The sequence below is a fragment of the Meles meles genome, chromosome 1 (assembly GCF_922984935.1).
Source record: "Meles meles chromosome 1, mMelMel3.1 paternal haplotype, whole genome shotgun sequence".
NCBI lineage: Eukaryota > Metazoa > Chordata > Mammalia > Carnivora > Mustelidae > Meles > Meles meles.
The window spans coordinates 130638940-130665135 of record NC_060066.1 but is presented as its reverse complement, the minus strand read 5'-3'; the positions used below and the strand labels follow the sequence as shown (position 1 = coordinate 130665135).

The following is a 26196-nucleotide window of genomic DNA, read 5'->3' as shown; positions in this document are numbered from 1 at the left end:
TAGTAAATAGCCATGATCCAAACCTAGATGGTGTGGCTCAATAAGCCAGGCTCTTGGATACTTCACTGTATCAGTTTACCTTCCTACATTCCTCCGATCCTCTCAAGACATGGTCTGTGCATAGTGTTCTTGGTCAATGAAGCCCTAGAAGCTCAGGAATGAGTTCAAGTTCCCTAAGCTTTTCATGCTTAGGTGTATATATAGAGTGCTTTTATATTGTCTTGCATGACTAACGGTTATTTTGGATGCAATTGGAAGAAGTTGACCAAGAGCCCATGGAAAACCTGAACGGAAGTGATTTCTGGGGCTGACTTAGGTAGACATAAGTTGTAAAAGGAGATTTTGCTTAGATGCCTTCCTCCTTCCCCGTAACTTTGGGTCCCAAACCAGTGCCAGACTGTGGGGTCCTAGCATAAGACAGTTCTTTTTTTTAAGTGTGAGCTCTACTGGGCTCAAAGTCATGACCCTGAGATCAAGAGTCACATGTTCCACTGACTAGCCAGCCAGGTGCCTCTGACAATAATTCCTGAATGTTCAGAGATCTCAGCAGAAGATAGTGCCACCTATTATTATGCCTTCACAAGAGTATTTTGGAGAAAAGAGCATTTTCTGGTAAGGATCAGCACACCTTTCCCCTTAGGTAGGAACACAAAGGAGTCAAGAAGTTGGATAGATTCAACTCTAAATAAAAGAAAAAATACCAGGTTATTTCACTGAATTCTGTATTAGTTTCCATCCTAGCAGGGATCTGAAAGGACCATGGGTTTGAGAACTTCTTGGATTTCCTAATCTTTTTAATACTTTCAGTGTTTTTTGTTTGTTTTACTTTAGCATTTTCCTCTCAATTTCCCTAATGTTAACAGTAAAATCCTTATAAATAGAAAGTTCTTGTGTTTTTCTTTGAGGGCAGCAAGGTGGAGATAGGTGGAGAGACCACAGTCAATTCCAAATTTTGTGCCATGTGATAGGATCTTAAGAAATAGTGTAGAGAATATCTGCAGACAGGGTCCAGTGCAGGGTAAACATGACAAGCACTGAAAAATTCTCTGAATCCAAGAAAGAGCTAAGGTGGAGGGGTAGAAAGATGGTCGTGGAACTTGACTTGCTATTAAAAATAACACAGAAAGAGCATACAAGTCAAATGCATATGGAGAATGCCTAAGGAAAGTGTGGTACAGTCATACAGTAGAATGGTATATAACAGGAAAAGGAATAACCAATGAATTACTGCTACATGGACAAATATCAAAACAGCTCTTGAGTTGAGAAGGCAAGTCACAAAGACATACATCCAGTGTAATTCCCTTTATGAACGTTTCAAAAACATGCAAAACTATACTTATATTTTATTGGGCTACAATAAATCCCAAGTTAATGGGAGAACTCAATTTTTAGAAAAGTGACTGTTCTGGGATAGATGGGGGAAGAACAAATAAAAAAGTGCACAGAATGGGCTTCCAAAGTGCTGGTGATTTCTATGACTTAAGCTGGGTGGTAGGCACATGAAATTTTGCATTGTTATTCTAGAAAATATACACAGAATTCATTATGTGTATTACATACACATAATGTATACACATTATCTGTATATAAATAAATATATTTATTTATATAAAAATATAATGTTTATATTATAAGGGCATCTGGGTGGCTCAGTGGGTTAAAGCCTCTGCCTCTGGCTCAGGTCGTGACCTCAGGGTCCTAGGATCGAGCCCTGCACCCAGCTCTCTGCTCAGCAGGGAGCCTGCTTTCCCCTCTCTCCCTGCCTGTCTCTCTGCCTACTTGTGATTTCTGTCTGTCAAATAAATAAATAAAAATCTTTTTAAAAAATGTATTTATATTATATATGTAGTGCCTTTCATAATAGATTTCACAATAACAGAAAGGATTACTCTGGTAGTTATGTGGAAGAGATTAATAGACTCAAGGAGACAAGTAAAGCCGTTGGTGCAATAGCGATAAAATAAAAAAGGACAACAAAGGTCACATCCCTTTTGAGATAGAATTAAGGACTTATAATTAACTGGATGTGGGAGGTTGGAAGAAAAGAAAAATTTGACGATAATTCAATTTTTGAGCTTGGGAGACTATAAATTTTTACGAATTAACAGAAAATTTCTGAAAGGGTAGTTATGAACTAGAAACAATGTTATTTTCTTTTCTTTTTTAAAGTTTTTTTTTAAATTTGAGAGAGAGCATGTGAGCAGGGGTGGGGGGTGGTGATGGTGCACAGGGACGGGCAGAAGGAGAGGGAGAAGCAGACTCTCCGCTGAGCAGAGAACCCCAAGCGGGCTCTAACCCAGAACCCTGAGATCATAACCTGAGCCCAAGGCAGACACTTAACTGACTAAGCCCCCCAGGCACCCCAACAACAATGTTACTTTCATTGGAGAAGTGAATGGTTCCAGGCAGGGAAGAAGGGAAATGTACTTTTTTTCACTGTCTCTCTAGAATTCTGAACCACAGTTGTGTATTACTTGTTCTGTAGTAGCAGAATGATGATGGAAATGACTCTGCCTGTGTTCTGTGATCCACTGATGAATTAGGGTAAACGGTAAACCTTTTGTATTTACTCTAGGTCAGGGTGGGAGTGAGGGCTGACCACCCTCTGGTCAAGGGCTGACTCTTGCTGAGGTAAAATATGGGTGCTAGCGTAGCCCCTTCAGTAGAGCTATGGGTGGGCAGTCATCGTGATCGACGTGTTTGGTACAGCATCGCAGAGAAAATGTATAATACTCCCAAGGCATTCCTTGTGGCTGCAATAGCACCATTGAAAGGTTATGAGTAGAGGCTGGTCCTTGACATTCTCTTACCTGCCCTTTCTGTGTTTTTTTCCTATCAGGATCCTCTCCTGAATATATACATGTTAGCTGGTCCTCAGTAAACTGCTGACTGATAAAGCCTTAAGGTATTAATCCTCCAAGGCGTTAATGCTTCAAGGGGGGGTCAAAAATCCTAAAAACAAACTAACAAACCAAAAAAACCCAAAAAACAAAAACCTCAAAACTCAAATAAATCCAAATGTTACTGTGAGTTTTCTAATATTTATGTCTTTTCCATTGTACTATTTGACTAGTGACTAAGTAATCCCACCTCTCACCTTACGTCATTTATGTAGCATAAACATTTTGATCCTTGTTTTATTTAATTTTTATTCATACCTCACCTCATTTCACAAAATATTTGAAGTGCCTTATGATCTGCCCATACGATAAAATGGTGAGTTTCAAATAAGAAATTACAAATCAGACCCAGAGAAATAAAAACTAGGGGAGAAAGTTATATCCACAGGCATAAAGGTAGAACACAAGTGAACCATTAGAATCACGTTTCAGGCTTGATCTAGGATTCCTGGCAAAAGAAAAAAGGGAGACATGATAGGCTGCTAGTCATCTGCTCTCCCTTCCCCCATCATTCCTCCAAAGCCCACCATTTCCTTAAGGGAAGTATGTAGTTTTTCCTAACACATGACCCGAGAAGAAACCTCTCACGTGGGGCTGTAATGTTTTATTATTACCTCTGAGTCTGCATACCTCTGCACAATAAAGGACGCAAAGATCTGAAGAAAATACACTTTGGTGGAATTAAAATTGTGCAAATGGTTAACTTGTGCGTTGGGCAATGCAGGAACAGTAGACGGAGCTGACCCGACTTGAGAGAGCTATGTATTTGTTTACCAATTTATATCTCAGTAGCAAATAACCAGGGATTTAAGAACCCTCACTTGTGTGCTTCAGAAACATCACGCAATCACCTGTTACAATTGCATCATTTTGGGGGGGTTCATATGAAAATAGGTGAAGTGATGTTCACGAGAAAATTCTTTTTGCTGAACTTTGTGATTTATGTGTCATTTTATAGCATATTTAAGTTGTTCTCTGCATGATTAAACACCTTTATTTAATGGGCCACTGGGGAAATAATCTTAGTTTCTAAGGAAAAGTTTGGTTCAGCGTGTTTATCCATGCTCTGGGTGAAGGCAGAGTGTATTGATTGAAATGGTAATGGGCACAAAGCTGGCTAATTCAAACACAAGCCAGGTCTCATTCCATCTTGGGCCCTTAAATGACCATATCACAAGTTATCTGAAACAAATTCAGATCCAGCCAAAGACATTTCTGTCTGTCTGTGGAATTTTTCCACACCATTTCCTGTTCTGAGCTTCAGTTCTGTGTCGTGCTCTGTGTCCCCACTGGTTCAGCCTCTCTCATCCCAGGATTTTGCTGCTGACCTATTTGGACCCACTTCTCCAGCTATGCCCTTGCGCTGTTTCCTGCAGGTGATCCGATGTTCTGACTTTGGCTCTGTGCCACGAAGCTCTGTGGTAAAGGTGCTCCTGCCTTCCCCTGTGCCGGTGAGCCTGACCCAGTGTGGCCCGGTGTGGCGTGTTCCCTCATGGTATGGGAGTGTGTGGGGTGTGACCAGTGTTTGTCTCCTTTGTCTGTTGACTGGAGTCAAAGAATGAGGAAACCTAAATGCTCCTCAGAGTTGCTTCACAAAGTGAAAAAGCTCCAAAGGGCATTCATTCATTTACCATTCATTCTCCATTGTGTGCTGGGGCTCTGAGAACACGGAGGTAAAAAAGACAGACACTGTCTGTCTTCACAGAGTTGAATTAATGGCAAGGGAGGAAATAATGTTAAAGCAGATTTTTTTTTTTTTAGATTTTATTTATTTATTTCACAGAGATCTCAAGTAGGCAGAGAGAAAGAGGGAAGCAGACCCCCTGCTGAGCAGAGAGCCCCATGCAGCTCGATCCCAGGACCTTGAGATCATGACCTGAGCCAAAGGCAAGAGGCTTTAACCCACTGAGCCACCCAGGCACCCCCCACTTTTTTTTTTAAGGCAGCTTTTTTATGTGTGTGATTTATTTACTATTTAGTTACATGGTGGACATAGCTGATTCGGGTAAGAGCAATATGACCAAGTTGGGCTGTTCTTAACGGCTGATCTCACAGGGTGATCCTCAGACGGGGGGTGAATTTGCCTCTCACCCCCCCGCCCCAGAGACATTTGGCAATGTGTGGAGACACTTTCGGGATGTCACAATTAGGGTAGTGCTGCATGGTGGTTAGAAGTCAGGAATGTTGCTAAACATCCCACAATGCATATCAAACAGTCACCCATGACAAAGAATTATCAAGTCCAAACTGTCAATAGTACTAAGATTGAGAATCCATGGCTGGTGTATGTGTCAATTGGAATTTTTAGCTATTTTTTAAAAAATTATAATTTATAATTTATTTATATTTTTAATTATAGCTATTTTTTTAAGATTTTATTTATTCATTTGACCGAGATCACAAGTAGGCAGAGAGGCCGGCAGAGAGAGAGAGGGGGAAGCAGGCACCCTGCTAAGCAGGGAGCCTGATGCAGGGCTCAATCCCAGGACCCTGAGACTATGACCTGAGCCGAAGGCAGAGGCTTAACTCACTGAGCCACGCAAGCGCCCCAATCAGAGTGTTTTGGGGAGATTAATTATTAGGAAGATGTTGTTTAGCCTGATATTCGTTATTATTATGAATGGCTGACATTTATTGAGCCCGTACTATATGCCAGGCATTATGGTAAACACTTTAAAATGATTATCGTCTAAAACTCTGCAGAGTGGGTATTATTACTAGCTCTATTTTACAAATGGGGACAGGTTTAGTGGGGTTAAGAAATGAAGAAATTTTCCCAAGATCTTTTTGCTAGCAAGTGGTAGAGTAGGGAGTTGAACCCAAGAAGCCTGGCTCTTCACTCTTTACTACCACAAACAACATCTCTATCTTAGAGGCCAAGCCTCCCTTCAGCTGTTCCTTAGCCCATTAGAAATCGCTTTAGTGACAGACTGAGCTGGCTCAGCCCACTCTCCTTCATAGGCATCTCCTGCAAGCCAGAGGGGAAAGAAATGTTGACATGACAGTGTATAACTCAACCAATTTGGAAGAGCGACTTTAACCTTACCTTAAAACATCAACACTTGGTTTATGATTAATGGTTCTCCCACATGGGGGTGCAGCTGGCACGTTAATCTGACCCAATTAAAGAGAATCAACCAAGACTGTTAGTCATATCGAATTCAGCTACAATTGTGTTGACACAGAATAAACCACAATACTATAAATAGCAGAATCAAGCTAACAGGCTCTCAGGCCATCAGCATTCATGATCTTACACTTTGGTTTTACTTTTCATTATTTTACTCTTCTGCTTTACTAAGAGCTTCCGGGCAGTTTTTGGTAAAAATTTAGGATCAGGTCACATTTTTGTTTGTTTGTTTGTTTGTTTTTGTCAGTTGGCGTCTTCTGAAGTCAAAGCAGCAGTCATCCATGCCTTTACTTGCATAACAGTGCCGGAAGACTCCTACACTGTAATTCGATCTAGTTCCTCGACCCTATAATCTAACTGATAGAACGAAATCGAACACTGTGTCTGCCCATGTGATAGGGCAGAATTCCTCTGTCTTCTCGCCTGAGTACAACAGGCTTGTGCCACCCAGAAGAATGAAAAGGTAACTCGGAATATGTGGGGTCCTTACAGCCCAAGCGGATATCCTTATGAAGAAGAGGAAGTATGGGCCCCGCAAATTGCAGGTCAGTGTGGAGGGAGGGTGGTTTGGGCCCCAGTAGACTTGTGAAATGACTTGCTCTGAGAAATATATACGTGGATATCCACGTATATATGAATATATATGAATGTATAAATGAAATGTATAAATGCATAAATGAAACGTGGGCTGTTTCATTTTGAGGTCCTGGAGGTATGCGTGGGTGTGGGTGTCTTTTTACAAAGAGTCACTTCCCTGGAATTTATCTCTGGTGGGCTGACGGTGAAAACACCCCTGTATGCAGGGCCAGTAGTGGCTTAAATATCAAGAATGTTGATTTTTTTTTTTTTTTAATTATCTCTGTAGTATGAACTGTTACGTAACGGGGAGGGTGGCAGGTGAAGTTTTTGTGGGGAGGTGCCTTTTTCCTTGCTAGTCATTAAGACTGGTGTATTACCTTTGTCCCGTATAATTCAATAGATCTCATAGACACTGATGAATCACAGACCTGTACCCCCAAAACAAATAATATATGTTAATAAAAATGTAAAAAAAAAAAAGATCTCATAGACACTATTGCATTAACCTCCTTTGAATTCCTGGGGAATGACTGCCTGGCGTTTTTTGTTTGTTTTGTTTTGTTTATTTTGTCCTTTACAAGTTAGAGAGAGGTTACATATGTTCAACTGAGCAGTAACAAAGGGCGGCTACCATTTATTGACGGCAGTGTGCCAAGGTCAGTACCCATCTGCCTTACATGTGCTCTCACTTCATCTGCAGGACGGGTGAAGTCTTACTGATTCTTTTACTTATTTACCCTCCTTCTACAGAGAAGTGAAGCTTTCTTAAGTAATAGGTTGGGTGAAGGCAAGGAGCTGTTTGGAAAGCAGCTAGACTGGGATGTGAATGCTGGTCGGCTGCAAGATGTGTATGATTCACTCCTCTCCTGCCCTGGGCTTCCTTCTTAGGCTCGGGGCTTAGCTGAAGGGTTGTGGCCCAAGGAGACAATGGAGTAAGAAGTGAAAGAATAAGAGTCATGGGAAAGGAGTGGAGGTTTCTTCCAGAAGACAGAATGGATATCAATTTGTTTCTGATTTTTCTCAGCCAGGTTCTGCTTCTGCATTTCACAATGATTCTGAAAGTGGCAAATTGCCCTAGGAAGACGGATGGCACTTTCCAGATAGAGAAAACAGTATTTGCGAATTTCATTTTTAAAGGCAGACACTTAAAACGCTTTCCTAGTGTTACAGATCTCAGGCTTATTTCAGATAGAATTTCCTACCCTGTCCTGTTCACATTAAGAGGCAAATAGAAACTTAATTAAGACTCTTAATTAAGAAGCTTAATTATGGGGCACTTGGGTGGCTCAGTCAGTTAAGCATCTGCTTTTGGTTCAGGTCATGATCCCAGGGTCCTGGGACTGAGCGCTGCGTCTGGTTCCCTGCTCGGTGGGGAATCTGCTTCTCCCTCTGCCTGCTTCTCCCCCTGCTTGTGCTCTCTCTCTTTCTCTGTGTCAAATAAATAAGTAGATAAATAAACAAATACAATCTTAAAAAAAGAGGCTTAGTTACTACTGGTCATTGAGTTATAATTTCTATGCAAAATTTTAGATGTCTTTAGAAAGATGTTTCATAATACTTGGGCTGTGTGGTCTTTACTCAGACCATAAAACTTTAGGAAAATAGGAAATGTAAATTGTTGGGTGTTTTTTCATACTTCTTGATTCTTATCTGCTTTTGACTCAGCTGTTATACCTGCAAAATTTTTACCTGATTCATCTGCAAAAAGAGGTTTTAGGGTTGGTAGGGGGATAAGCTGGTGCTTCACTATAATGTATAGTAACAGCTAATATTTATTGAACACTCAACTATCTGGCCCTGTGTGAAGGCTAGGTACTTTACATCACATTATGTCATTCACCCTCAGAGCGCAATATGTGGGTATTAGTTCCATCCCCATTTTACAGATGATAAAACAGACGCATAGAGAGGTTTGGAAGCTAGGTCAGATCACACAGTTTGTGACAGTCTAGACTCAGTCACAGGTCTGACTCCAAGGTCAGCACAGCCAATTTTGCCTCAATGGTGACTGGGCTTCAGAGGAATGAGGGTGACATGTATGACAGCATTTTTTTCTTTTATTTTCTACTAAAAATCTGAATGTTTTATTTTTAACCCTGATGCAGACTTATAGCTATAAGAAACACTATTAGCCTTCTTTTTTTTTTTTTTTTAAAGATTTATTTAACAGAGAGAGAGATCACAAGCAGGCAGAGAGGCAGGCAGAGAGAGAGGGGGAAGCAGACTCCCCGCTGAGCAGAGAGCCCGACACGGGGCTCGATCCCAGGACCCTGAGACCATGACCTGAGCTGAAGGCAGAGGCTTAACCCACTGAGCCACCCAGGCGCCCCACTATTAGCCTTCTTTACTGCAAATGGAAGGTCGCGCGATCAGGAAGCACAGGTTTGTGCTGCCACAGTTTAAATGCCTCGGCCTGGTGTTTGTTAGAAAGTCTCTTATTATTTTTCTAGTTTCATATCCCTGAACTTCCTTTTATGCACCCATTGCTCCAGCCACACTCAGCATACCCCAGACATGCTTCATCTTTTTCTGCAACAAATTTGTCGAGGATTTAATAAATGAAAGTCCCCCTTAAATTTGGGGAAATTTAAAGGAGAATAAACAGTCCACCATCTAGTGGGAATGGTAGTCATCCATTGAGATGCCTTTATTGCAGATTTTAGTATGATAAGATTCCCCAAAGAAAAGTACAGATAAATTTCTGTGGGAGCTCAGGAGAGGGAATAATGAAGTCTACCTAAGTCTTTGGCTTCTACGTCTCAGTAGCATTTGAGCTGGTTGTTGGCCAAGAGGACTTTGGCAGGTGGAGATGGTAGAAAGGGCATCATGGAAGGCACTGAGCTCTGAAGGGCATGGGGTATCCAGGGAAGAGACATCATCATGGCGTGGAAGAGGACAGGCATAAAATCAGACATAGCAGAAGATAAGCTTGCAAGGTGTTGGTGGAGAGAGGGCCAAGGGCCTCAAGTTCCTGATAAGGAATGTGGATTTGGTTCTATAGGCACAGATACCATTAAGCTCCTATAGATTCTCTAAGGCCTATAGATTCTCTAAGATCTGCTGCACACATCCTCCTTACTTCTCTTCTGCTCTCACTCCCTACCCTTCTCCCCTTCATTCACTCAGCTCCATCCATCCTGATTTTCCTTGACTGCTCCCCAAATGCTCAGGGCTCACTGGTTAGCACTTGATGTTTTCTCTACCTGGAAAAATTATTCCTCATATATTTGCATAGCACACTCCTCTTCCCTCTTTTAGGTCTTTGGTCAAATAACACTTCATCAGAGACATTCCTCTGACTACTGTTGACCTTAAAAGTAAAACAGCCTGGGTGCCTGGGTGGCTCACTTGGAAGGACCCAACTCTTGATTTTGGTTCAGGTGGTGATCTTGCTGTCGCAGGATTGAGCCCCAAGCCGGGCTCCCTACTTGGGTCTGCTTCTCTCTCCCTCTCCCTCCCTCTCTTTCCCTTCCCCCACTCAGGCGTTCATGCGTGCTCTCTCTAAAATAAGTACACTAAAAAAAAAGTACAATCTTAAAAAAAAAAAGTAAAACAACCATTTATTTTAGCAGCAAAATGAGTTTATTCAGGACTACCAGAGGAATTGCAGTTCAGGACCTGCATGCTGTGGCAAACCATAGGCAGAGGAGAGAGAATTTATAAAGAAAAGGTGAACTTTGGAAGGTTGCTTCTCTGAATAACACTCCTTTGAAAGAAAGTGAGAGTTCAGAGTGGTGACAGTTTCTCATTGGTGAGTTGTGGTCTTGTCTGTCTTTCCTTTTTTTAAAGAGAGAGTGAGAGAGCCAGTGAGCACGTGTACTTAAGGCGGGGAGGGGGTGCCAGAAGGAGAGGGAGAGGACTTTTTTTTTTTTTTTTGGGAGAGGACTTTTTAAAAAAGATTTTATTTATTTAATTTGAGAGAGAGTGAGAGAGAGCAGCTGAGGGAGAGGGAGAAGCAAGCAGACTCCCCGATGAGCAGGGAGCCCGATGTGAGACTCGATCTCAGGACCCTGGGATCATGACTTGAGCTGAAGTCAAATGCTTAACTGACAGAGCCACCCAGGCGCCCCAGAGGGACAGAATCTTAAGCAGACTCTGCCCTGAGCACAGAGCCCAATGCAGAGTTCCATCTCACTACCTGAGATCATATCCTGAGCTGAAATCAAGAGTTGGGATGATTAATCCACTGAGCCACCCAGTGTCCCAAGTTGTGGTATTTTCTTATTGGTTGAGCTTGTTGCCAGGCAAGAAGAAATTCTTCCACCTGCTGGAGAAGTAAAGTAGACTTCTTTATATTGGGAATGTAAGTAAATCCCTTCCCATTGGGGTCTGCAGTTGAAAATGAGTGGTGATGTGTGAGAGTTCCCCCTTCTCGCCTCCTAACTCCATTTTAAATGAGGCTTTTATTTTACACTACCTATGTAAAACAGCATCCTCTTACCATGTATCCTTGAACCCAGCTTTATTCTTTTTTATAACCCTCATCACCATCTAACATACTATTTCTTTCTTTCTTTCTTTATTTTTACTGTACTTCTTTCTCCTTTCTTTCTCCCCCACCTGAAATGCAACCTCCTTAAAGGGAGGATTTTTTCTTTTTTAAAATTTGTTGGTCACTGTTCCATTTCCAGCATCAAGAACAATGCCTGGTGCAAAGAAGATGTTCAATATATGTTTGTTCACTTAATGGATTAGTTAAAATGAGAATTTTCAGCCTCTGGAGATGCTTAGAGTGTTCACGTTTTATCTTTTCAACTTTTTCTTGTCTTTTAAGGCCATGTACCAAAGCATCACCTGGAATGCTTGTTTTAAAATACAGATTTCTAGTACTTACCCCCTGATATAATTATGCTAATAATCCCAGATCACATTTTTTTTCAAGACTTTATTTATTTATTTGACAGAGAGAGAGATCACAAATAGGCAGAGAGGCAGGCAGAGAGAGAGAGGGGGAAGCAGGCTCCCTGCTGAGCAGAGAGTCCGATGCGGGGCTCAATCCCAGGACCCTGAGACCATGACCTGAGCCAAAGGCAGAGGCTTTAACCCACTGAGCCACCCAGGCACCCCCCCAGATCACATGTTTAAAAACAGTAAGGTCTGTGTCATTTTCAGACTCTTATGTACTAGTCACAGACACTAAAACTCAAATAGACTCAAAAGGAGACTCTAGTGGCTCAAAAATAAAAAAGTATCATGTGTAGTTTCTTCCTTCATGGTTGACCTAGCGATGTCACCAAGTCCTGTTTCTATTCCTCTCTCCGCTCTGCCTTTCATGGGCTGCCTTTATTCTTGAATTCTCCTTGGTGACAAAAAGGTAACTACAGTTCTAGATGTTAACTTTTCTCCCCACATCATTCATGATTCAGCTTTTTGGAAGTTGCTCTGGCACAGAATTTGGGATTCATTCTTGCTCTTCGGCCCGTTCTGTGAAAGACCTAAGGAGCCATAAGGAGGAAGAAAGGGGTGGGCAAGTCCAGCTTGATAAATGGTTTATTAAGAGGACTTAGGGACAGAAGCATGTCTTGGGGAACTGTAAGATGAGCAGATCTCCACCCCTGCACTCGGTAAGCCCCTGCTTTTAAACCCTAGAGCCTGGGTTCTACATGCTAGGAGACCACTTGGAAGGAAATGTTTGACTCATAGTCCTATCTCCAGAACAGATCAAGAATGTTATGACTGAAGGGTATACTTAAGGGTGTGGTTAAACAAGAAGAATGAATGTGGTGGGGTCCTGTGCTCAAGAAGGCTTCAGGTGATGGAATGATTGTCATGGCAGATTTGTCCAAAATGGCGTGAGACTGGTTCACACAGGCCGAGACTTCTTCATTCCCAACTTAGTCGTTGTGACCATTATGGGGAATAGGATATGCCGAATGGCTAAGCCAGCCAGAACCCATGTCTGGAGCTGAGGGGGAAGGCTGAGGTTAACGCTGCCACAACCACATATTTGGTAGTGGCTGAGCGGTGAATGTTCCAAAAGCAGATTAGGGTGCTGTTGGAAGAAGAAGGGGAGAGGGTGGCAGCCAACAAAAGACTAGCTTCATGAAGTCTTTCTCTTTTAGATAATTGAAGACTTTATTTATTTATTTGACAGAGAGAGAGATCACAAATAGGCAGAGAGGCAGGCAGAGAGGGCGGGGGTGGGGGGGTGGGGGGGAAGCAGGCTCCCTGCTGAGCAGAGAGTCCGATGCGGAGCTCTGTTCCCAATAAAATGTCCTGATAAAGCACAAGGGTGTGGGTTGGTTTCTAGTCTCTATTTGGCAATATTTCCCCCTACCCCTTTCTGTATTTTTCTTTTCTTTCTTTTTTTTTCTTTTTAAAAGATTTTATTTAGTTATTTGTCAGAGAGAGACACACACACACACACAGAAAGCAGAAGCAGGGGGAGTGGCAGGCAGAGGGAGAAGCAGGTTCTCACTCGCATCAGGGAAGCCTGATGCGGAATTTCATCCCAGAACCCTGGGATCATGACCTGATCCCAGGTCATGGGATCAGGTCATGACTGACCTGATCATGTCAGTCATGACCTGTCAGTCAGTCAGCTCATGACTGAGCCACCCAGGTGCCCCCCTTTCTGTATTTCAAATATTTCAAATATTCATCACTCTCCGCAAAAGCCCTACCTTGTCCCATTCCCCTCTTAGGTGATCCCAACTTCTAATTCATAAAGAAAGTAGAGGTAATGAGAGGCAAGTATACCATTTCCACCCCTTGCCAATCCAATTCATAAACTTAAGTACATTTACTCTCATTCATACCACCTCCTAATCGTAGAGTTGGGGTTGGCAACTTACAGTCTGAGAGCCTGCCATACGTTTTTGTATATAAAATTGTATTGGAAGACATCTATGCCCATTTGTTTATGTATTGTCTATGACTCTTTTTGCAATTCAGAGGGGGAGCTGAGTAGTTGCAACAGAGATCTTCTGACCTAAAAGCCTAAAATATTTATTTTCTGGCTTTTTAAAGAAGTTGCTCTTCCCTGTCTTAGAAAATGCAGTGATCCTCACATGATCAAGGCTAATCTTTCTCATTCTTAATCCTGTCCTCTTCCATTTCTTCAGATTAGTTAGTCTTTCCATCTGGCCTTGGCCTTTGCAACTCCTCTCTCTTCTTTCCCTCTAATCTATCAGAGTGCTTGAAGACATCAGCCTTAAAAACAACAAAACAGGGGCGCCTGGGTGGCTCAGTGGGTTAGGCCTCTGCCTTCGGCTCGGGTCATGATCTCGGGGTCCTGGGATCGAGCCCCACATCAGGTTCTCCGCTCAGCAGGGAGCCTGCTTCCCTGCCTCTCTCTCTGCTTGCCTCTCTGCCTGCTTGTGATTTCTTTCTGTCAAATAAATAAATAAAATCTTTAAAAAAAAAAACCAACAAAACAAAGCATTCCCTTTGTCCTTCTACACTCTCACAGTGCCTGCCTTATCTCTCATTTTCCTTCTGACCCGGGCTTCTTGAACGTGTTGTTTTCATGATCTGTCTCATACTCCTCACCTTCCAGTCACTTCTCAAACCACTTAGTCTTACTTCTGTCCTCTCTGGTTGTTGTTAGTTCATTAATTAAACTAATTAGTTGATTTAATTAATTATATTTAGTGAATTAACTAAAATATCTCTTGGGGTACCACCATGTACCGGGTTCTGTTTTAGACTTTGAGGACACAATGGAACCAATCTGGCAGAAGTTCTTGCCATGTGAAATTTATACTCTAGAGGGAGAGGCAGACATGTAACAAAATAGGTAAAATATCCAGTATGTCAGAGAATAGTAAGTGCTATGGAGACACATCAGGAAGGGAAGGGAGACAGTGAGCACTGGTGGGGGGTGAGAGGTTCAGATTTTAAAAGTGGTCATGAAAAGATTCTCTGAGAAAATGACATTTGAGCAAAGACTAAAGGGAAATGAGGGTGAGTCCCTCCCTGTCAGAGGAACACTTCAGGGCTCTTGAGGTGGGAATGTGTCTGGAATGTTCAAGAAACTGCAAGGACCAGTGTGGCTGGAGTGAATAGGAGTAAAGGGGCAAAATGATAGAAGGTAGACTTGGAGGGGTAATGAAAGGCTGTGTCCTGGCCCTTAGAACTTTTTTTCATGCCATTTTAAGACTTTTGGCTTTTACTCTGAATGATTTGGGACAGTATTAGAGGGTTTTGAGCCAAGACGTGATAAGATTTGACTTAGCATTTTATTGTATGTATGTATGTATGTATGTATGTATGTATGTATTGAGAAAGGGCATGTGCACGGGGCTGGGGGGACAGAAGGAGAGGGAGAGAGATTCTTAATTAAGCAGGCTCCACACAGAGCATGGAGCCCCACGTGGGGCTTGGTCTCAAGACCCTGAGATCATGACCTGAGCCGAAATCAAGAGTCAGATGCTTAACTGACTGAGCCACCCAGGCACCCCTGACTTAGCATTTTGATCCTTCAGCTGCTCTGTTAAGACTAGGCCGTAGTTAACACAGGCAGAATGAGGGAAGCCAGTCAGGAGATTGCTGCAGTTCTAGATGATGATGGCTTGGATGTGGTTTGGTAGTGAAGAACTGTTCCAGTTCTGAATATATTGTGAAGGCGGCAGTGAAATCACCTCTAATGCAAAGACACTTGTCACTTCTAATTTTCTTTTTCTGTTATTTTTGACATTATGTACTCAACACCTCCCCTGGCTGTGAGAGAATTAACGTCCCCAGAAGGAGCCCTCAAACAATAGCTGGTAGGAGGTAGGAGATAAATATCAGAGCTCCTTTGCTCTTTGGGTGAATTGGGAGGCAAGAGGTTGTACACCATGACTCAGTGCATCCAGGGGGATCAGCTCCAGATGCCTACAATGAATGGCAGCTGGGTCTCAAGACACACCAGCTACTGGTTGCTTTCCCTTCCCTGCCCCATTTCTCCACTCTTCAGGTGGCATTCTCTGCTCCTCCCAAATAGATGACTCGTGCTTGATACCTTCTCCAGAATCTGAATTTTGAGGGATCTGAACATACATACACTATGCTGTGTAGTCAGACATATTCTAAAAATTAATAAAGCCTCAGTGGACCCATCTTATGCTATAAATACTGATTTTCAATTTACAGTTCGCATATTTGCAGTTAAAAGCCCCTTCTTAGGGGCACCTGGGTGGCTCAGTGGGTTAAAGCCTCTGCCTTCGGCTCAGGTCATGATCCCAGAGTCCTGGGATCAAGCCCCACATTGGGCTCTCTGCTCAGCGGGGAGCCTGCTTCCCTTCCTTTCTCTCTCTGCCTGCCTCTCTGCCTACTTGTGATCTCTGTCTGTCAAATAGATAAAAAAAAAAATTTTTAAAAAAGCCCCTTCTTAACAAATAGTTTTGAGCAATTATAAAACGGAGAGATTGAGAAAGCTTCCTTTCCCAAATAATCCTGAGGCTTTCCTTTTCCACCTGTGAAAATAAAAAATATATATTTTGTCTTCTTCCCATTTCTTTTTTTAAAAATATTTATTTGTTTATTTATTTACTTATTTATTTAGTGGGAAAGCGTTCATGAGTTGGGGGAGGGTCAGTGGGAGAGGGAGAGAGAGAACCTCAAGCAGACCCCACGCTGAGCGCAGAGCAGGAGGTGGGTCTCCATCTCACAATCCTGAGATCACAACCTGAGTGGAAATCAAGATCAAGAGTCTGTCTCTTTACTGACTGAGGCATGCAGGAACCCCAGTGTTCTTCCCATTTCTGACACAGAGCTTCTAAGACTTCGGAATTTCCTGAAGGATAGGAGTGACAGGAGCATCTTTGATTATTCATAATAAGTCATACCTGAATTTATGCTACAAGGTGATTCCTGGGGGGCTCCTAGGTTGCCTCAGGATGGGGCTGGTTACCAGAGGAACAGACCACGTGATTAGAGAGTTGGAACTTTCAGCCTCATCCTAGACCTCAGGGGGAAGGGAGAAAGGCTGGAGATTGACTTTAGTCACTAATGGCCAATGATAAAAATGGAAATCAGAAAGCTTCTGAGTTGGTGAACACATGGAGGTGCTGGCAGGGTGACACCCCCTAGAAAGAGGAGAGAAGCTCTGAGCCCCTCCCCCATTCTTGACCTTATGTATGATTTGGTGGTTCCTGGTTTCTATGCTTTGTAATAAACTGGTGATGGGAAGTAAAATGTTTTCCTAAGGCCTGTCAGCTTTTCTAGGAAATTAGTGAATCTGAGGAAGGGGTTGTGGGGGCCCCTGATTTATAGCCAGTTGGTCAGTACAGGTGACAGTCTTGAACTGTGACTGGCATCCGAAGCAGAGCTGTCTCTCGACCTGAGTGAGCCCTTCACCTGTGCGGTCTGTGCCGACTCCAGGTAGATAGTAGCAGAATTGAAGTTGGTGTCTGCAGAGAACTGGACAATTGCTTGGTTTGGAAGGCAACCACATATTTGGTGTGAGAAGTGTTGTGGATAGAAACAGGAGAGAACTACCGAAACCTAAGTTCTTTTAAAAGGGTATGTTTCCTGCCTTTGAAAGGCATTAGCACAGTAGGAGCTTTGCCGAATATGGGGACGAGAGCAAAGATCTGATTTCAGACCAGGTATATTCGTTCTACATCTGTGGTTTCCAGTCATGTAAAATCTGGGAAATTATTAATTAGACAGTAATACTCTGTGCTTTTAAGAGATTTTCCTTTTGGAGCACTTTAGAAAGTTATTCAACCTAGAATCTGAAGTAGATTATTTTATAGTCAAAGTAGTCAGGGACAGTCAACATGTCATATAAGAAGTCAAGTAATCAAATCATTTGTGTTAATTTATTATTTCTAAAGGTTTTTAAAAAAAGTTTTTTAGAAATCAAATGCTTACAAATCCTAAGTTACTTTGTCAGTTAATTAAAATATTTTAATCAAGTGTGATTCTTGTATATCCTGCTTTTTTACATTTGCTTAGGGTCTTTATACTAAAAATACTCTCAGTATAGAAGAAATATATACTGTCTTATCCACATTTACCTTCAATATATACAAATTAAATTTCAGGAATCTCAGACAACTTTTCCCTTTATGCACCTAATTATGTTCTGTAAAAATGGGCAAGTTTGGGGCGCCTGGGTGGCTAAGTGGATTCAACCCTCTGCCTTTGGCTCAGGTCATGATCCCAGGGTCCTGGGATCAAGCCCCGAGACAGGCTCTCTGCTCAGTGGGGAGCCTGCTTGCCCCACTCCCCCGTCTGCCTCTCTGCCTACTTGTGATCTCTGTCTGTCAAATAAATAAATAAAATCTTTAAAAAACAACAACAAAAAAATACAGGCGAGTTCTACTTTGTCTTTTTAATTAATAGTGAAAGCAAGAAAAAAAAAGTGAGCCAAAATCTGTATTCTTGTTATAATTCTGATTCTTTGAGGATTAATGGAGTAAGCTCCAATCTGTTTACAATTAGTTTAAAAACTTCGCAGACTATTTCTGGCAATTTTAAAATCCCTACCTGACTAGGCTTTGCCTACTTAATATATTTCCGTTTGGGGCCCCATTACCCTCTGAATAAAGTTCAAATTTTTAACCTTTTATACCAAGATTCTTTTCCCTTTCCTCCCACTTCATTCTCTATACTGGAGCCAAATGGAACTTTGAACCAGCCTTTTCTCTATTGCATCCCAGCCTATGCACATCTAGTTCCCACAGTCTGGGGCTTTGACTTTGTGTCTTTCTCCTTCCCATCTTCCTGGCGCCATCCTCCCTCTATAGGATGGCTTCCTCCACCTGGTTAGCTCCTATTCAACCTTCAAGTCTAGGATTCTCTGGTGTTTTTGTTTGGGCCGTGTTCTTGATTTTATTTTTTTTTATTTAAAAAAATTTTTTTAAAAGACTTTATTTATTTATTTGACAGAGAGAGAGATCACAAGTAGGCAGAGAGGCAGGCAGGGAGAGAGGGGAAAGTAAGCTCCCTGCTGAGCAAAGAGCCCGATGTGGGGTCTTTGGGGCTCCATCCCAGGACCCCAAGACCATGACCTGAGCTGAAGGCATTGGCTTAACCCACTGAGCCACCCAGGTGCCCCATGTGTTACTTTTTTTTTTTTTTTAAAGATTTTATTTATTTATTTGACAGACAGAGATCACAGGTAGGCAGAGAGAGAGAGAGAGAGGAGGAAGCAGGCTCCCCGCTGAGCAGAGAGCCTGATGCAGGGCTCGATCCCAGGACCCTGGGATCATGACCTGAGCCAAAGGCATAGGCTTTAACCCACTGAGCCATCCAGGCGCCCCGCCCCATGTGTTCTTGATTTTAATCCTAGCACTTGGCACAATGCTAACTAACTAACATGGTACACAGTTAGTATTTGCTAAATTAATGGATGCATAAATGTGAAAATGTATATTTGGTGTTATGAGAAATAAAACATAGTTATGAAGAGAAATATTTAATCTAAAATATGCTAACATATTTTAGGATAAGCGGAAATTATTTTTGTTTATGTGCATGTCAAATTATTCATATCATGTTTATCCCAAATTCATAAATACAAATTATACTTCGGATATACTCTGAAGAATGACATAAATCCTAATGTAGGAAGGCTTGGAAGGCCTTGGAAGACATAAAGTATATTTTTCCTCCATGGAAATCAATGCAAGTATAGGTGTTAATTACAACCGCAAGAATAACCATCAGTTCAGTGATTATACAGTATTTTGTGATTGGAAAAATGGATACCAAGGGCCTCCTGTTAGTTTAGAGAAAAGATTATTTTCTCCTGGAGTTGCTACACAGAGGTGGGCACCAGAAACCTAGAATTCCAAAGGGGCATCAAGAGTCCCCATGGGAACTGCAGGGAACAACATTTGTGCCCCAGGCTTCTGGAACAGAACAATTAAAAGAATGTGAGCCAGAGTGGGGGAATTTAGGAATCCACTGAGGATGGCTGAATGGCGCCATTGGCCCCCATCGCACTCTAGGGATAGTGCCATGGCTACAAGCAGTCAGAAATGAAAGACAATGTTAATGTGCCTTGTGGGGATGTCCTCTGTTGATAAAAGGAACTTCTCTGTGAGTGTCTATTTTGCTTATGTTATTGGCGAGGGGTAACTGAAGCAAATATACCTAGATCCAAAGAAATATAATAGTTTGAGGCTTGTGAATATCTGATTTTGGAAATAATTTTGTATTTAATATAAGCTTTAACATTAATAACAAATTTTTATACAATGGCAGCACATCATGACACTCTTATTTAATTCTACTATTATTCTTGTGAATTAGAAATTGTTATAATATCTATTTAATGTCAGAGGAAACAGTCTAAGATTATACACACAGTTGGTGATAGAGCGATGTCTGAAACCTGGCTTCTGATTATAAATCCAGTATTTTTTCCACGACTCCAGCTGCAAACGACTGCTTTACATATTGAAGTGGTTCAGGTAAGTTCATTTCCCAACATTTTAATTACTCATTTATCTAGTCATGCTCTACATATTTGTAGAGTATCCATATTGTGGCAGTTTCCTCGTCTGTAAAATGGGAATAATAATAGTACTTACCTCATAGAGAACTGATGTGAGAGCTGAGGTATAAATTGTGTGCCTGGTTTTCAATAAAACTTAACTGTTATTATTTTTCTGATAGAAACATATACAGAATATAGTAGGGACATAAATTAAATGGGCATGTGAGGGAACAATGGAAATGAGATCAAAAGATGTCACTAAAGTGATGGTGATGAGAAGTGAGGAATGACACACAAAATATTATTTTCTATACTTTTGGAGAAAAAATGTTCACTTTTTTATTTCCTCTCCAAAAAAAGAGTAGAAATGACAAGTGTAGATGGATAAATTATGTAAGTTTTGTTAAAAAAGGTTTATTTATTTATGAGAGAGTGTTGTGGGGAAACGGGAGAGGGAGAAAGAAACTCCAAGTAGACTCTCTGCTGACCATAAAGCCCGATGTGGGGTTTGATCTTATGATCCTGAGGTCAGGACCTTAGCCAAAACCAAGAGTCAGATACATAATCAACTGTGCCATCTAGGCACCCCACATTCTGTAAGTTTTAAAACTGTATCGAGTGTTAGTCTATTTGAAAAATGTGGTAAATTGGCCTGTAAATTGAGCACCGTTAAGTATATTGACCTAGCCATGGAACTTTCTTTCACCTTCTAAAACTATGTCATTCTTTATCGGCTGCATCAGTCAAGGATAAGATGATTATTGAATTGAATTGTTATAGTTAATGTTTACTAAATTTCTCAAAATATGTTCTATAGAATACTGGTTATGCTATTAAAAATAGATAATTCAGATTCTTAGAGAAGCCATATGACAACAACAGATAATGCAACATCTCTTATTTTTCCATTCTGAGCTTAAATTATTTCAATATTTTCTCTAAAATCTTGAAGAAAAGATATTTGGCATATACATTATTATTGCTTGACATTTTATCATCTCAAAAGTTTAAGAACCCATGAGCTAAACAATGTAAGATGAGGTAAGTTAGAAGAAAATTGAGAAAAGATTATTGGTATTAGCACAAATAATGAATACTGGTCTTATTTCTACCACGAGTCAGTTATGTGACTTCAGAAAATTAATTACCCACCATGGACTTCAGTTTCTTCTTCTCTTTTCTTTCCTTTATCTGCCCCATCATTTTTTACAAATGGAATATTTTGTAGTAGCTCTGCATGCCTACCCAGCACTCTCCACTCCCATTCCCAGGTAGGACCTCTGCTACCTTAGGCTTTACCAGGGTGTCTGTTTGAAAACTGGAACTAGCTGATCTGCCAGATCCTTCCAGGTTCTTACCATCTTTGATTCTGGTTTGGAGTTCTTAAACAGGCATTGGTGATCAGTGTGATGCAGAATACCGCTCGGTCAGTCCAAGATTTTAGCATCTGTGAGCAACTATTTCATGGTCACTTTATCTACATATTTTTGGTATTCTGATTGTTCTGTAATAATAGTTTGTGATTGTAACTTTATAGATGTGTAAAGCTAAAAATTGCTTTAAATTATTTTTGGCACCTGGAAAGGAATCAAAAAGTTTAAACAATTCAAATTATTTTGAATTTTAAATTTCTCAGAAAGACAGATTTCCTTGTTTCACAGTTAAACTGAAAATTAATTTTTAGAAAGAATTCAAAGTACGTATTCTAAATATTTTTTACTTGCTTATAACTGAAAAAGCAACTAAAAGCATATTCCCATTATATATTCTAATAAGAAATGCTTTGAATAGTATAATAAATATCACAGTTATCAGGTCTTTGATTAGCCTAAGCAACTTTTCCTTGTCCTTCTCCAACAACTGAGAAGAATGTCCTTCTTTTTGCAGCTAAATGATAAAATTTGGTTCTTTTATGTTTTTCATCACATTTGTTCTCATCTGAATCTTCTATCAGTGCTTTTTTCTGACCTTAGAACTAGTCACACTAGGTTATCACTGGCCTGCATTCAGTTCTAGGACACAATTTATAAGGGGTATAGACAAATTGGAGAAGAAAGTCCCTGGACTTGAAGCCATGCAATTTAAGAAAAGGTTGAAAACAATGAGGATTTTAATTTAGGGAAGACTATGAGGAAGCTGTGGTCCAGAGAAGCTGCCTTTGCATTTTTGAAGAGGTGTTATGTGCAAGAATGACTAAGGGTGTTCAGTATGGCCACAAGGGGCAGAATTAGAACCAGACATATTTTGGAGCTACCTCCTAGAGTGAGTTTTCTGGTTCTGCAGGTACACACACTGGTCTGTACAGTGCGTGAGAGACAGGATTCAAGTGATGTTTGCAGAGTTACTCTTGTTGAGACACTTTTGAACTGAACTGCTAGATTTCTATGTATAACATTACCTTCCTTTTCTTCTTTGAGTGACATCTTAATTCTCTCAGTATTTTCTTTATGGGTGAAACGATTTTCTTTATTGTTGTTTAAAATTAAAGTCATTTCCTAACACTTTTATTAAGTTGGATGATTGGAAAGAAGTTTCTTCCACTATCTTCCTCCACTGACTGAAATCATGCCTTTATTATGAAACTGCAGTCCATAGGAACACTGACCTCATGATAATTGAGGGAATAAAGTGTTTTATGATGTCATTAGAACCTTGATGTGTATATGTGCTGTGCGTGCACTAACTTGTTTACAATTTTTCTTGTAGAATATTCCATATCCTTTACATTGTGCAGATTTTGGTTTAGAGAGATTTGATTATCTGATAATCACTTATTTGTCTTTCGTGCAACATTAAAATATTAGAAAGTCCTCAATAATAACCAATTGTAAATATGCTAAGGAAAAAGAAAGTTTTTCATTTTGAGTTCTTAATTTTAAGAACTTCTATTTGTTCTGATCGTAATTCACTCTTCATGACCAAAATTTCTGAGTCAGAGAATTATATGAAAGATTTTTGTAAATTCATTTTAGAAAATAACAAGATGAAGTTCAGTTAAAGTTGCTTTCTCTGAAAATGCAGATTTAGTGTTCATTTCACTAGACTATTTACATTATGAAATTAGAAGTTTATGTGTTGTATGGAAACGGAACTTCTTTTTTTTCACGCAATTTTTCTAATACAATACTGAGATGAGAGGTTTTTTGGAAATTTGCAAATGAATTTAGATTTTACACAAATGTTAAATCAGCAAATTTGGAAACAGATTACTACCGCTGAATTCAGACTTCTGAACAAAGGAAGTTAAGTGTACTGAGACATTCATTTGCTTTCCTTTGCCATCTTTCATATACAAAAACTGTTAGAAATTTTCAATATAATAATTTGATTTGGCCAACATGGATGTTAACACCAGATTGTAAGACTGGGGTAATATCAGGCAAAATTCGAGTAATTGTGTGAGCGTGGATAACATATTTGAGAGATGTTTTCCTCTTTTAGAACTCCATAGCCATTGCCAGTGGCCTGTAAGACATGGAATGCATCTCAACACAGAACACTCATTACAATTCATCTTTCAGGACTTCTATAGTTTCAGAAACTCTTGAGATTTTTTTTTTTTTTTTCACGTGAAGATTAGAGTATAGACGGTGCTGTTTGGGTATAGGGTATAAGAGGTGCTCTTTAATGATTCTTCCAGCTTTACATTTATGTGGTCTAAAGAATTGGATGTTAGGTTTTTCTTTTTACTCTCTTACAAGGACTTTTTTTTTTTTTTAAGATTTTATTTATTTATTTGACAGACAGAGATCACAAGTAGGCAGAGAGGCAGGTAGAGAGAGAGGAGGAAGCAGGCTCCCTGCTGAGCAGATGGCCCGATGCGGGGGGGGGGGCTCGATTCCAGGACGCTGGGATCATGACCTGAGCCGAAGGCAGAGGCTTTAACCCACTGAGCCACCCAGGCGCCCCACAAGGACATGTTTGATTAGAATTGAGATGTTCTATTTTTTTCTGAATATCTACGAAATACATACATTTATTTTTCTTATTCGAGCAATTAAAAAAAATCAAACCAATCAGGCTTCCAAAAGCACTTTCTATTTATTTTCTGTTACTATTTCGCTTTTTGGAAGAGTCAGCAAAGCTGACTAACGGGCTAAGACCAAGGAGTTGAGTTCTCCACGCTCGCCTCACAGCGCTCCTTCCCAGCTGGCGGGGCGGCTCTTCAGGGGTGCGCCCCCTTTCTCCCAAAGGCGGGCGCAAATCCCTCTCTGGTTCTGGAGAAACCACTCAGAGCGCATGCTCTTCTGATGAGGGAGCCGTAGCGCCATTTTCATATCGAAGGGACTGTCCTCTAATTAGGCACGTCTGCAGGGCACCCGGTATTAAAGTTGTTCAGTGTGAGGAGCTTCACAGAAACAAGACAAGGGCTTTTTGAGACGACCCACTCCCTGCAGCGCTTCAGCTAAGACTACGTAAAGAGATTCTTTTGTGTTAATTTCCCCCGTGTTCAAGTGGCCCTCTCCTGTGTCGCTTGTTCCGCCAGTCTAGCTCCCTCGCCCCCCTCCTGAGCCAAAGCAATGTAGATGTTAGGCATTTTGCGCCCACAGTGGTGGCCCCACTGAGAGGACGTGGGGGATCGGATGGGAACGTTTTCCCCCGTGAGAATAAAGCACAAATTATATACAAGTCCAGTGTGTGTAGAGGAAATCGGTACATGTTCTTTTGAGCGAGGAGGTAGCGCTTCTTTGTAAATTTTATCATTTTTAAAATAAAGATGAAGATCCGTCAGTGGTGGAGGGAATGCGGAGTGCTTGAACGATTTGCTAATAGGAGGCAGGGGAGATCGGAGGTCTTTAAGTGTGTGTGTGTGTGTGTGTGTGTGTGTGTGTACGCGCGCGCGCGCTCGCGCGCCCAAGAGTTTAGGAGAATGTGGTTGTGAGGGGGCGAGAGAGAGACAGAGAAGAAAAATCTAAGAAGACTTAGTGGGTGCAGAAAAGGGGGCGCCGGCGCATCCTTGCCAGTGCAGCCGCAAGAGCGCCCTTCCCGACATCCACTCCCTACTCCACCGTTTCATTCATAAGTTTCTGGTCTGGAGGCCCCGCCCGGCTCCCCTGGGCCCAGAGCCCTGTTTCCTGTGCAGCAATTGGAGGACGGCAACAAAGCCTTAGCAACTGGCTCCTAGTGACCCGCGGGGCGCCTGGTAACTGGGGCGCGGGGCCCGCACCGAGAAAGGAGCGGGGCTGTCCCTTTAAGGGATGGCCGCGGAGCCGTGAAAGTGGAGGGGGCTGAGGGAGGGCGGGGAGGAAGGTCTGAGGGCGGACCTAGGGGGGAGGAGGAGGAAGAGTTGCTGCTGAAAGGAGGTGGCGAAGGAGGAGCCGGAGCAGCTGCTGCCAGCCGGCGGGCACCGGAGTCCTGCCCGCTGTCGCACGAGTAGCCACGGGCGCGATCGGGGCCAGAGGTCTCCTCCTCCATGATCACTTTGGGAGCGGGGGGAAGACTTTGCCCGGCCGTGAGAGCTGGTCTGCGTTTCCCTGGCGCGGCGGCGGCGGAGCAGCGGCAGCAGCCGGGTCCGAATCGGAGCGGCCACAGCCTGGGGCTTGTGCGCTCCGCGCGGAGCGGGCTCGGGTTCCCCACGGAATGTCCCCGGGGCGCCCCGCGCGCTGACCCCCCAGCCGCCTCCGCCTTCGGCGCCTGCTGCCTCTCTCGGGCAGGCTCGGAGTTCGGGACTGCAAGCTTCCCGGCTCCTGGGCAGTGGGGAAGCCCCCGGGGGCGGGTGACCTCAGCTGGCCACGACCTAGTCCTCCCCCGTGCGTATCTCGCTTAAGATGGCAGCGGAGTCAGGGGAACTAATCGGGGCTTGCGAGTTCATGAAAGGTGAGCAGCAGCCGCCCCGCATCCTCCAACCCTCCCTCACCCCCAACTCTTCACTTCTACCCCTACGTCCCAACCGCGGTCTCCAGCTTTCGCCGGGCCCCTGGTGTCCTGCAGCCGCTGCGCGCGCTCTCGTCCCCTCTCCGTACTACCTTCTCCCCGAGGACCCCCTGCTTCCGGCTTCTCTGTCTTTCTTGCGTCCCTGGTTCCTTCTGCAGCTCCCTCGGATGGCCTTCCCGCCCGGTAATGGGACAGCGCCGGGTTCTGTCCGGCTTCTGCACACAGCAGCTCGTGGGGATCCTGCTCCGGTTGTTTTTTTCGGTCTCCTTTATCCCGCTCTTGATCGCCTCGGTTTTCGGGACACCCCCAGTCACACCTCCCTGTCTCTTCTTCCT

At 42.3% G+C, this 26196-nt stretch overlaps 1 protein-coding gene across 5 annotated transcripts in view; it reads left to right on the top strand.

The window, feature by feature from the left end:
• Positions 1 to 6444: 6444 nt before the first annotated feature.
• CDC14A (cell division cycle 14A) overlaps positions 6445 to 26196 on the top strand; it is a 198373-nt gene continuing 178621 nt past the window's right edge. For 4 of the 5 annotated variants that reach the window (XM_046006231.1, XM_046006240.1, XM_046006223.1 and 1 more), the window contains exon 1: positions 6445 to 6578. In XM_046006231.1, coding sequence (XP_045862187.1) covers positions 6509 to 6578 — 70 coding nt within the window. In that variant the 5' untranslated portion in view covers positions 6445 to 6508. Of the gene's footprint in view, positions 6579 to 25268; positions 25805 to 26196 lie in introns of those variants that run through there. The other variant, XM_046006213.1, reaches the window with a different exon arrangement.